This window comes from Lepidochelys kempii, chromosome 11, assembly GCF_965140285.1.
Source record: "Lepidochelys kempii isolate rLepKem1 chromosome 11, rLepKem1.hap1, whole genome shotgun sequence".
Taxonomy (NCBI): Eukaryota; Metazoa; Chordata; order Testudines; family Cheloniidae; genus Lepidochelys; species Lepidochelys kempii.
In genome coordinates, this window is record NC_136390.1 from 51660759 (window position 1) to 51674069 (window position 13311).

The 13311-nt window shown below is 39.2% G+C and overlaps 1 protein-coding gene across 1 annotated transcript in view; it reads right to left on the minus strand.

Moving 5' to 3' along the window:
• The window catches only part of COL5A2 (collagen type V alpha 2 chain), a 166598-nt gene that overhangs the window by 86937 nt on the left and 66350 nt on the right, over positions 1-13311 (minus strand). The window contains exon 2 of the mRNA XM_073306133.2: positions 2394-2621. Within this exon, the coding sequence (XP_073162234.2) occupies positions 2394-2621 (228 nt within the window). The remainder of the gene's footprint in view (positions 1-2393; positions 2622-13311) is intronic.

Sequence of the window (13311 nt, forward strand, 5' to 3'; positions counted from 1 at the left end):
ACGTGCTGGCCGCCCTTCCCACAGCCCCCATTGGCCTGGAGCGGTGAACCGTGGCCAGTGGGAGCCGCGATCAGCTGAACCTGTGGACGCGGCAGGTAAACAAACCAGTCCAGCATGCCAGGAGCTTTCCCTGAACAAGCAGCAGACCAGCTTTGAGAACCACTGCCCTAGATGCCCAGCCTCTCTGAGTGTTGGACAGAATAGGAAATAGCATGTTTAATACAAAAAGAACAGGAGTACTTGTGGCACCTTAGAGTCTAAAAAATTTATTTGAGCAAAAGCTTTCATGGGCTACAGCCCACTTCATCAGATGCATAGAATGGAACATATAGTAAGAAGATATATATACATACAGAGAACATGAAAAGGTGGAAGTTGCCATACCAACTCTAAGAGGCTAATTAATTAAGATGAGCTATTATCAGCAGGAGAAAAAAAACTTTTGTAGTCTAATCAAGATGGCCCATTTCAGACAGTTGACAAGAAGGTGTGAGGATACTTAACATGGGGAAATAGATTCAATTTGTGTAATGACCAAGCCACTCCCAGCCTCTATGCAAGCCCAAGTTAATGGTATCTAGTTTGCAAATTAATTCTACTTCAGCAGTTTCTCGTTGAAGTCTGTTCTTGATGCTTTTCTATTGCAAAATTGCCACCTTTAAGTCTGTTACTGAGTGACCAGAGAGGTTGAAGTGTTCTCCTACTGGTTTTTGAATGTTATGATTCCTGGTGTCTGATTTGTGTCCATTTATTCTTTTGTGTAGAGACTGTCTGGTTTGGCCAATGTACATGGCAGAGAGGCATTGCTGGCACATGATGGCATATATCACATTGGTAGATGTGCAGGTGAACGAGCCTCTGATGGCGTGGCTGATGTGATTAGGTCCTATGATGGTGCCACTTGAATAGATATGTGGACAGAGTTGGCATCGGGCTTTGTTGCAAGGATAGGTTCCTGGGTTAGTGGTTTTGTTGTGTGGTGTGTGGTTGCTGGTGAGTATTTGCTTCAGTTTGGGGGGCTGTCTGTAAGCAAGGACTGGTCTGTCTCCCAAGATCTGTGAGAGTGATGGGTCATCCTTCAGGACACCATCAGGGGCTCATTCACCTGCACATGACATTTTAATGGTGTCCCACTGTATATCCACACTAGTTTCCCGCTCTCTGGGCTTTTTTCCAGAAGTGAATACATCTGGCTCCCAGACTCTTTAAGAATACTTAACACTATGGTGGGATTTTCAACAGCACTCAACACGGGCTTAACTCTGCTCCGATTCAAGTCAATGGTGATATTCCCATCAACTTCACTGGGAACAGATAGACCAGCACTTTTGACAATCCCACCCAATATCATGGTATCTGACACTGATATTTTTCAAAAGCTACAGATGACTGATTGATCTTTGAGTTTTTTGTCAAGTACGTGCAATACTCATGTACAGTTCCCCTGGCAGTGAATTCACAGCTCTGAGGTCAAAGTCTTAACAAAAATCTTTAGGAGGGATATTTATTAATATCTTTAATAGCATCAACACATTCCAGAATGTACCCATAATGTTCTCCTTCCTTGAAGACACTCATCCATGGCCTAATGCCTCCTAATGCACAGCAAGTATGCACCATCTGCTTATTAATGCATGCCATGTCTTGTCTTATTGCTTAATTATACAACTCCCTACTATGTTCCCTTTACCATTACTCTACATTATTTACACTAATATAATCAGCAATATTTCCCTTTTAAAAATGTCTTTAGATGATTATATGGTTCAAATAACATAATACACAGTGTTAAGGAGTGTAGAATGAAAAGTTTAGAGATTTTTGTTCAGAAAGTTACCCAATCGTTTTTTTATTAAACAATTTTTATATGTATACATATACAATTTTAGTAGGGAAAATAGGAGGTGTGTATGGAATGTAACTCTCAACATGATATGTTTTTTATAAAACTGGATCCAAACAAGAACCTGAAATCAAAACCTCATCAAGATTTCAAAAGGGGGATTAAGATCAAACCTCTGGCTATGAACTCACCTCAACAGTATTGGGTGTGTGTAAGAACTACAGCCAGAAAGGAACTCTCTTTCAGATCCAGCTCAGATACAACTCAAGACAGCAAAAATCTCACTGGAATAACCATTCTATTGAGATTTGAGTCTAAGTCTGTGGAAATCTCGTGAGAATAGCTGATCTCACAAGTTTGCTTGAGAGAGTTTGCTGAACCTGAACTTTAGTCCTATTTTTGCATCACATCCAAACCCCAAACGCTGGGCAGATCTGGATCTGAACACCATCTCCTTTGCTCATCTCAAATTACCATATCAGAGATGACATTGTTCAAAATGTCAGCTTAACAGGCTTCACGCAAAATAAGGAATGTAAAGCAGCCTTACCAGTATTGCCTTCAAAATCAACACGTGCCGTGTTGGGGCACACAGGACAGCATTCTCCTGGGGGAATCTGAGGGCTCTCACATTCTAACACATCCTGACACAGAATCTCGTCACAGAGAATGGCTCCATTATCACAGACACAAATCTGGCATGGTGAGGGCTTCCAGATATCCCTGTTCAGATACATCTGATCATTTTGAGTGCAGGCTATTTCTTCAGCATCCTCTTCTAAAAAAGAACAGAAAACACTTTTTAGGCACTTGCAAACTGTTAAACCACAGGAGGAGTGTTAACTGGGAACAGTATGTTATGGGTCCAAAAAGCACATGAGAGATGAAGCCAACAGCCCAACCATGGAGTAGAAACTAATCCTTGGGACTTTAAAATGCTAACTCTTTAACCTCTTTGAGTCATAAATTTCAAGCCAGAAGGGACCATTGGTGATCATCTACTCTGACTGCCTATATAACAGAGGACATAGAACTTCCCCCAAATAATTCTTAGAGTATATCTTTTAGAAAAATCTTTTTAAAAAATTATCAGTTATGGAGATGCCACCATGACTCTTGGTAAGTTGTTCCAGTGATTAATTACTCTCACTGTTAAAAAATTACACCTTATTTCCAGTCTGAATTTGTTTAGCTTCAACTACCAGCCATTGGATCATGTCATACCTTATCTCTGAAGAGATAATTGTTAAATATTTTTCCTCATGTAGGTACTTACAGATTATAATAAAGTTACCCCTTAATATTCCCTTTGTTAAGATAAATAGGTTAAGCTCCTTGAGTCTACCACAATGAGGCTTGTTTTCTAATGCTTTAATCATTCTTCTGGCTCTTCTCTGAACCCTCTCCAATTTATCAACAGCCTTCTTGAATTGTGGACACTAGAACGGGATACCGTATTCCAGCAGCAGCCACACCAGTGCCAAACACAGGGGTAATACCTACCTAAGATTCCTGCCTATGCATTCAAGGACTGCAATAGCCCTTTTGGCCACAGTGTCACACTTGCAGTTCATGTTCAGCTGATTATCCACCATGATCTCAAATCTTTTTCAGTCACTGTTTGCCAGGTTAGAGTCCCCCATCCTGTAAGCATGGCCTATATTATTTGTTCCTAGATCTATTCATTTACATTTAGCCATATTAAAATGCATATTGTTTGTTTGCACGCAGTTTACTAAGAGATCCAGACAACTCCATATAGTACTAACTTGTCTTCTTCATTATTTACCATTTACCCCCAATTTTTGTGTCACTTGCAAACATGATCAGTCATGATTTTGTTTTCTTCCAGGTCATTAATAAAAATTTTAAATAGTGTAGGATCAAGAATGGATATCCAAGGGACCCCACTAGGAACACAGCCATTCGATGATTATTCCCTCTTGACAATTACATTTTGAGATCTATCAGTTAGCCAGTTGTTAATATACTTAATGGCATGTTAATTGTAAATCTTTCTAGTTTTTTTTAATCAAAATGTCATGCAGTACCAAGTCAAATGATCTACAGAAGTCTATGTATATTAAATTAGCACTATTACCTTTATCAACCAAACTTGTAACATCAGAAAAAATACCAAGTTAGTTTGACAGGATCTATTTTCCACAAACCTGTGTTGATTGGCATTACTTATATTACCTTCCTTTAATTCTTTATTGAGTCTTGTATAGGTAACATTTTGCTATTTTACCACTTTATTTCTTGGTAAGGAAAGGGGGAGCAAGAGTCATCAAGGACTGCACAAATCAACTATAGTTTATGGCTCAACTCACAGCTGCTTTAACCTTTCAATGTCAATCTGTTGGCTTAAAAGGGCTGTAAAACTGCTCTAACCATCACTGGGAAATTGCACTTAATAGCATAGAGGGACTATTGGGAGTATTACTAGGGAAAGGAGCCAGTGTAACAATATGCTGCAGCTATTCCCTGCTGCTGGGGCCACAGGCAACCAGATTCAAGTTAGGATTGCCACTGAGACAGCTGTAACTTGGCTGAAGGGGCGAAACCTCAGAATGGAGAGCTATGAAAGTGGTGCAAATCCATGTTTGCCCTTCTCCAATCGGATCTAGTGCCAAGCTCAGCTTGGGTACAGGATGAATCAAGCCTTTAAAACACAAGAAATGAATGGGGGCAAAATATAGAGAAAAATGTTAAAGGCAAACAGGTATACAGGAAAATCTAAGACTTTCATAGTAGATAAAAATAAGGCTATCAGAAAAAAAATATCTTTTTCAACTCTGGGTTTCACAGCTCCTTTCATGCTTCCTCCTAATACTTAGAACAGTCTAGTGCTTCCCATCCACCAAAGCCTTCCCTATCCTTAAACTATTCCTTCCTTAATCCTACTCTTGAAACTCTTTCCTATACTGACCTCTACAGCATTATAATCTTCACGCCCTCCTATGACCAATTTGTTGCCTGTATTTTGTTTTTGTCTCTATAAATTCATAGTCTCACTGGGACAAGGACCTCCTTGTCCTGTTTATTTTCTAAAGTGATGAGTACATTTACAAAACTATGGGTGCAATTCTGAACAGACTTCAATGGGAGTTTTGCCACTGTCTTCAAGGGAGCCAGGTTTCCACCCTATGTATCTAAAATAGTCAATAACATTTAACTGTAAGCAAAAAGGTGTAACAATGAAAAACATTTATTCCTATTTTATGCACATGTTGGTGTCTCCAGTTTTATATGGGAAAAAGGAGACAAAGGGATTGAACTAAGAGAGAAGGAAAAATATAAAAGTAAAACTGAATTCAGCCACGAACATACAGCTTTGTACACAGAGATCTTATTAAGTAAGTATTATTATTATTGCATGAAGATAAAAATTAGCAGCACAAATCATGGTGCAATTTCAGTCAAACTGTTCTCTGCATTTCTGTTAAAATTAAAGCCAGATGCAAAGAGAGAAACACAAAACAATACATGTGAGAGACTTAGGGATTTAAAGTTTGTGCCCTTACTCAAGTCATTTTATCATTGTCAAAGCTAGGAGAAATGGAACAGATGTATCATTAACTAATACCCACCAGCACTGACTTTTGCACCTTGCTAACAGAAACTGAAATCGGATTTGTGCACAGCTCAACCAGTGTTTTTAATTGGTTTATCACGTAGGCTGACAACATGACTCCAACTGTTGATGCAAATGCTCAGGAGCAAATGTTGTCACTGTGAAGTAAACACATCACTGATGTATCCTATACAGTCCATTTCTGACACAGTGTAAACCATTTTCTACACTGTATAGTGTCCTCTGGATCGCATTCTTTTCACTTCTCCCATATGTCAGAGCATTATGTCATGCAAACAGTGTGCATGACATAATGCTCTGACATTTTGAGCCTTTTTCCCCAGATATGGTCTGGCATATGGACCACGTCTTCCTTAATGGGTTACCATTAGAACTGGTGGCCTAGTTCAGATGAGAAGATAAATGAGATTTCTAAGTCACTGAACCCAAGTCAGCATAACTTCAAATAAACCACACAGCAATTGCTTTGGCATACCAGAGAAGGGCCAGATTGAGACCAGCAAATGCAGAAGTTTCTCTTTCTCATACTCTATTTTTTTTTTCTCTCTCTCTCTCTATCTCAGACACACACACAGAGAGCTAACTTTCTGGAAAATATAAGATGAAACACCATGCCTGTTACTCTGTACTTCTGCAGGTTTGCTGAAAAGAAAAAGACCACGGCACCATTTAGCACCATTTCATCATGTTCTCTGTTCACCCTCTTCTCTTCTCATATTTGTCCTTCATCTTGTGGCAGCAGTACTATATGAGGAGATAACGGGACATGTAATATACATCCTAAGAGAAAAATTGTTAATCTGCTTCAAATACCACCAACCTAGCAGAAAAAATTTGTTATCACCTTAGTGTCTGACCGATGCGAGGGGGAGAAACCTGAAAGAAGCAGTCATTCCAACTCTGACTCATCTCTGCTACTAAACATCACATACACATTTTCCCATAGTTCATCATTATACTGTACTTTACTATCAGGCCTAAATTATAGTCACTTTATCCAGTCATATCCAAACTAAAGGGCAATAAGGGTTGTTATAGTCTGTCTATTCCCTAGTTTGGAAATTAACACATAGTGTTTGTTTATACAGTACAATTCATGCACTCTTTGGGTCACTGGCCTTTTTACCGTAGTGACTATTACGCAGGGTGCTGAAACTTGAAAAGCAGCTTTGGAATGTCTAGAAATGACAAAGTGATGAAATAACAGATTAACTACATTCTCTCTTCCCAACCCAAAACAGATACTGGCCCTGAGTCTCTTCTCACATACACTGGGTAACTCAACAGTAACACCATTTAAATCAACTGGGGATGAGGCACAAATCATTATGTAGATATAATAGACAAATGTACAACAGACACAATGTGTTGTATTTTAGGTAATCGTTTATCCTATGGGAGACCCATTTTTGTCTTAAAACATTATCAAAACCAAAGCCAAACAGCTAGCAACGGTTTATATATTAAAATATCATATTCAGAGACTGCATGCTGTTTTAAATCAATATCTAAAGTCATTAACTAAATGCTCTGAGATAGCTTAGTAGATTTCTAAATGCCTCTGTCTGTTATCTGCCCTGAACACTTCGTGAGCTAGATTCCCCTTCCATTGAAGTCAATGAAACTTTTGCTGTGAAAACAGAGTTGGGCCCTGTATTGTGAAACTTCAGGATTAACGCTGATATTAACAAAAAAAAAATTCTTCAGCCACTAGGAGGCAGCCAAAACCCATCACTCACTAACAGCAATTGTCATAATAAAGATGTGTGTGCAGCAAATAAGCACAGCCGCTCCCAGTCTCAGTCATCTTACAATTGGGTTTTGATTTTCCTCCAAATGGATTTCTCTCAAGCTTTTTATTAACACATTTCTCCTCCACATCTCAGCAACAGGGGAATATTTTAAGAGAGAGAAAATGTGACAACACTTCACACTAGAGCTACCCGATTACTTGCATTTTGGAAGGCAACACCTGAAAATTTAGCCACCCATTTGCTCTCTTCACCCATATTTGGAGGTTGCTTTGCTCCTCTTTCCAAAGGATCCTATTGCAATGGAGAACAGGTGTAGCACAGCAAAGCCAGGAAAGGGGATGCCTCTGCCAGTTACACATCTCTTGGGAGTTCTCTTGTCCCAAGGAAATACCCTATTGCCAGACTGTGGCCAGAATCCAACCCCTTTGTGCTGACTGAATAGCACAAACAGGTCAGAATAGCAGGATAGGTCATAAGTGATGTACTTGTACTTTGATTCGCAGGGATTAGAAATTACAGCCCCTGCAGGTTGCTCCTCCTCCTATATTTTTCGTCCTGTGGCTAGTTTATGAAAGGGCTGAAGCAATCTTAGCATTGCTATCTGATAGAATAAATATACTGTAGTCCCATTACATTAGTAAAGGATACCAATATACACGGCTGGTTTAGTTGTGTTTAATTCTATATTTGCTGTATTGCAGTTACAACAACAAAAAAGCTTCCAGGGTGAGAATGGAATGGCCGCCCATAATCACACGAGCACATAATCTGTTAAAAATACAAATATGGAAACTGCATATGCCTTGAAAGCACAGTAAATGAATGTTCTGATGTGGTAGTGGAATGTAATAGTGCTAAAGAGGTTATGGACTAGCAAAATGTTCCAGTTTAATGGGAATTTTCTGAAACTGGTGAATGCCCTGCACATCACTAAGTACCATGTACACTGATCCAATCTAATTAATGATGAGAGTGGCCATAACTCTACCAAAATTCACATTTGCTGGAGGGAAGAGAATGTATTTTTCAAATGCATTAAGGCATTCCATCACTATTTACTGTCTTTTCCTTAAAAAACCCTGAAGTTTTCCTGAGTTTGATGTTGTGAGCTGCAGGGAATTAATCCTTGTTATTCACAAAGCAGAGATGCAGAAATAAATCATAGCGAAAAATGATATGTGCTAGCAACCATCTTGCAAATGTGCTGTATATGCCTATATACTAAATCTCAATAAATGCACAGAAGTAGCACAGTGCACACTTGATAATACTGTTGCCAATCTACTGCATTAGGCCTGCTCCAGCTCTCACTGAAATCAATGGAAAGAACCTCATTCACTTCAATAGGAGTTAGATTGAATCATAGCTATGTAGTTATCAACAAGCAGCTAGTTGAGCTGTATTCTGAATTCATTTTACACAGAATCTCTGTCATCTTACTTTTTAACTTTCAGACATTTCAGTTTGAGGTTCAGTTCATGTCCCAGTTGGCCTCAGATGGAGTGACTAGACATTTACAGTGCAAGGATGCAGATGAAATCCAAATTTCACACAATCTGGCCACAATTTCATTATAACTACTGTCATTGCACTTTATCATTTTGTTACACATTAGACATTATCATCACTCCTGGAAGATCTGAGCTCTCTGAAAGGCTTGAAATTCCATTTTAATCCTTCTGCCTATTCAAAAACTAAAGTAGGGAGGGAGTGTGGAACCATGATGTGACACACAAACATCGCTGAAGACCAGAATCCAAAAGGTTAGTTCTCTATGGAAAAGTCCTACAGAATTTAATAGACAATTATAATTAGCAAGATCCCTGGCTGGTGTAAATTAGGATACCCCCATTGAAGTCAATTGATCTATGCTGATTTATACCAGCAGTGGGTCTGGCCAAACATTTATCTTAGTACTTTTTAAAACATGTCCTATAGAATTTAATAAAGAATTATATCCCTGCTATAGAATTCTACAGGATAGTTAGAAAAACCTAGAGTAAGGATATGATGTTCTTTATAAAATGTAACAGGGTTGTAGAGTAATTTCTATACAACCCTACAACTCTCATCCCTGTTAAATTCCACAGGTTTTCCATATGGGATTTTTGGTGGATCATTCAGATGTGGAGATGTGATGTCAATATACTACTGTCCTTGTTTTAGAGGGATAAGAGCTTTCCCAAATCAGGTATTTTAAAAACAAATGTAATTTTAGGGCTGGGGGAAATATGGACTGTATGTATATTCATGCACTGCCCATTGCCAGAGCACTGACCACAATAATAATCATTAAAATAGGCAGGATAAAAATAGTCTCTCAATAAGACACTGAATTAATAGGCTGCAGGAGCTACCTTAAGAGTTAACTAAAGGCCTTGCATTGTGCCTGGAAGTTTACCAACCTCAGGTTCTAGTAGGCCTTAGGGGGAGGGAGCTCCAGGTATGAAGTTCATCAACTGAGAACCTCCAGCCCTAGACAAAGATACTCCAGGAGTAGAAAGCAAGAGCAACCAAGCAGACTGTGCACTCCACAAGAGGTTGAAGAGGAAAAGGTAATCTCCCAGGTGAATAGTTCCTAGGATCAGATTTGCCAGCTGTGGGATTGTCCCTTAAAGACTGTTGTGCCAATATCTCTATTGCCAATAGTATTTGTATTACTGTAGCATCTAAAAGTCCTAGTCATGAACAAAGACCCCTTTAGCATCATAAATTGTTCCAGATTTAGCTGCACAGGGGACAATAAAAGGAAGAATGACATGTCGGATACTGTTAGACTCATTTGATGGAATTCTAATTTCATATTTTATGTATGCTCCCATGGCTTCCTTAAGCAGAAGGAAACAGTATTACCTTACATTTTGGCTATTTTCTGTTCTGTTCGTGTTCCCAGTACCCCAGATACACACAGCAGCTATCATGATGGCTCCATACTTGTGATAGTAGAAATCAGACTTGTTTTTTTATGGCTAATGTTAGTGTCATGTGCAAGGCAGCCAAAAGTAAGTTTTCAATATCAGTGTTCAGCTCATGCTGGTTATGGTGGCAGGAGATACAGTATAAACACATGTGGGGGCCATTTAGGGATCTGGGGCAAAAATTGGGGATTGGTCCTGCTTTGAGCAGGGGATTGGACTAGATGACCTCCTGAGGTCCCTTCCAACCCTGATATTCTATGATTCTATGACACCTTCCAGAACAAAAGATTTTTGGAGGCCTCAGGTATGGCAAGTAACTCCTGATGTCATCTCTTATACAAATGGCCCAATTCATTCCTAGCTTCTAATGATTTACTGTACATAAATATTAACACCATCATTGCTGAGCTAATGATCACAAGATTAAATCTCACCTGAGAGAGACCCCATCTTATGGCTCTCTGTGAGGATGGGGCAGGGAATTATGTAGCAATCCAAAGGTCGGGTGGGTAAGGGAGTCAGTTGAAGTCAGAAGCACGAAGTGTGCTGCAGTTGCAAGTTTAAGAGTGTGATGGAGTGGGAATGAGGAGAAGGGAGAACGGGAGCAGCGGCTGGCAGGAAGCGAAGGCTTGGTTGGAGGTAGGGAGCACAGCTACAAATATGGAGACATTTGTATTCTTCCCTCATCCCCTTTTTTCCTAAACCCACTTACCATCACAGGCTATGGGTTTTCCCTTTTTTTTCCATGGCAAAAGCCAAGATATTCATCATAGACCTAGATGCACAGTTGCGACATCACAAAAAAGAACCAAATCAGAGTCAACCATTTGGTGCCCAAAGCCACACTCCTAACCACTCCCTTCTTTCAGGTAGTAACTAGTTTATCCCTAGGTTCTTCCACCAGAATAGCTGATATTTTATCATTTTTCACCACTCACTCATGGGATGGAAGCCTTTGCTGATAGACTTGTTAGGAGCAGGCAAACTCATCTAATCCTTTTCGGGCCTGTGCAGTTTGACAACACTTCCTTCAACCCTTTCTCTTCATGCTGTGACACGGACGCTACTCCATTATCAAGGAAGGATGTAGAGTGAGGCTTGTTCAATTTTATGTGTACGTGCATGCATATGTGTGTGCATATTAACTAGCCAAATACTGCAGCCACTGCTCATGTGAATAGCTCCAGACAATTACAGGGCCAAGCCACCTGCTTACAAAATGGGAAATGGTACAATAATTATTTTCAAATGTATAAAACTGTGTTTCGCATGGGGAATGTTTAATGTTCAGAGATGTGTGTATTATACCATTTGATTTTCTCAGGGAAGAGTTTGATCATTTAGTTAACTCTAGAATGGAATTTGGAGTTCTCTTATAAATAACTTGTGTGAGAACACACAAGACTCAAAACCAGCAATTCAACAGGGAACTTACATAGACAGACTGGAGTAAACATTAGGATGTGTTTAGTGCTGGCCTAATTCTGCTCTCAGTGGAAGCAGAGTTAGGCCAATACTCAGCGCTGCTGAAAATCCCATCCTTAATTTTCATAGGACAACTGTTGTAATACATGGATTTTCTTTAAAATTGAAACTGGTTTTTAGTAGAACTAAACACATTATAACTACTTTTAAGATGGCAAGTTATGTTTAATTTTAGAATCACTACTGATATGGTAAAACACAATTGCAGAAATTCTTAAGATTCTTGTTGGTTAATTTGTATTTATTAAAATATCAACACTGCAATCAGAAAGGAAAACAGAAAAGGTTGTAGCAAGTCAAATTCATCAAATAGCTAGGCTACCAAAAATGTAACATTCTCTTTCCCTAATTAAATATACATATAGGGGTCTAAAGGCCACAGTGAGTAGACAGACAGCTAGGGTAAGTGACTGTCAAAAACTAGAAGATAGGGGTTGTTGCTCTTGATTTTGGTTGGTTTGTTTATGGCTGGAAGCCAGTACCAATCCATGTAATACTATCCTGCATTATCTTCCTCACTGTGAGATAATTTCATTTAATAAAAAATATCAGGAGATAAAGTGGAAGGAATGAAAACTGTTAAATTGTGACCAAAAGGCTGAAAGCAAGTGTGTTTCAGGTGCTATAAAGTGTTCCTTTGTACCTTTTAGGTACTGCTCAATCCTACCTTATGTTTTGTCTTTCACGACTTTTTCTGCTTAAAATTGCCTGTCTGCTTTGCAGTTCAGCATTCTATGAGATCCACCACATTTTTAATTCTTTCTGAGCACTGCTATCATTCTTTCCAGATACCACAAGTCAACAAATGCACTATAGTAGAGAATTTTCTTATGAAGAAATTAGAACAATGTGGAAAAAATCCCATTTTTCAGATAAGAAGGGAAGCTAAGGCCATTCAGCATGACTGTCATCTGTGGTGACTGGTCACATGGATGTCCAGACTATTTGGTTTATTGCATCAGCTAAACGATAGAGAGAGAAATGATTGAGGGGACTTGTTGTATTATGCTTCCTTCTGAAAGCCAAAACTCCAGAACATGGTGTTATTGGGGATTCTGTCCAAACTGCTGTTAAGAAGTCTTATTAATCTTACAAGGACCATAAGGAAACTTGCCTAACATGTTTAAATCTGCGAAGTCTAAAATAGAAACCCTATATAGTGAACATGTGATGCTCTTCTACTGTCTGCTTTGGAATACCCGCCTGGAGTCTGTTAATGTATTTGATTTTGGTTTCTCCAAAGACCAATCTTAGACTGCTGTACATCTGCAAAAAATAATACATTTTGGCTGTGAGGAAAGTTCTCTAAACAGGGCTTCCTGTGCCAGTATCAGAGAGACATAGTTTCCACTCCCAATCCATTTGGATGCCTGCATTAAATCTACCAGCAATCTGCAAATGGCCAGTCTGCTATTCCAATCAGCAATTTGCAAGCCTGGCCTCACCAGCAACATGCTGGACAGTATGAATTACATTATTTCACTGGAGCGACAAGCCTTTATGCCACCATGACAGGGCTACATGTTGCAAAGCAGTGCGGACGTCTTATGCTATTTTAAATTTTTGTCACCTTATGTCAAATTTAATATCTTACCAAAATCCTTCACCCTTGCTTATGTGTCCTCTCCCTAGCTCCACCCAACACACAACAAGTAGTGTCAGGCTTTATGAGTTCCTATATGTCAGTATGATGTCATATGATCTTGTTTGGTT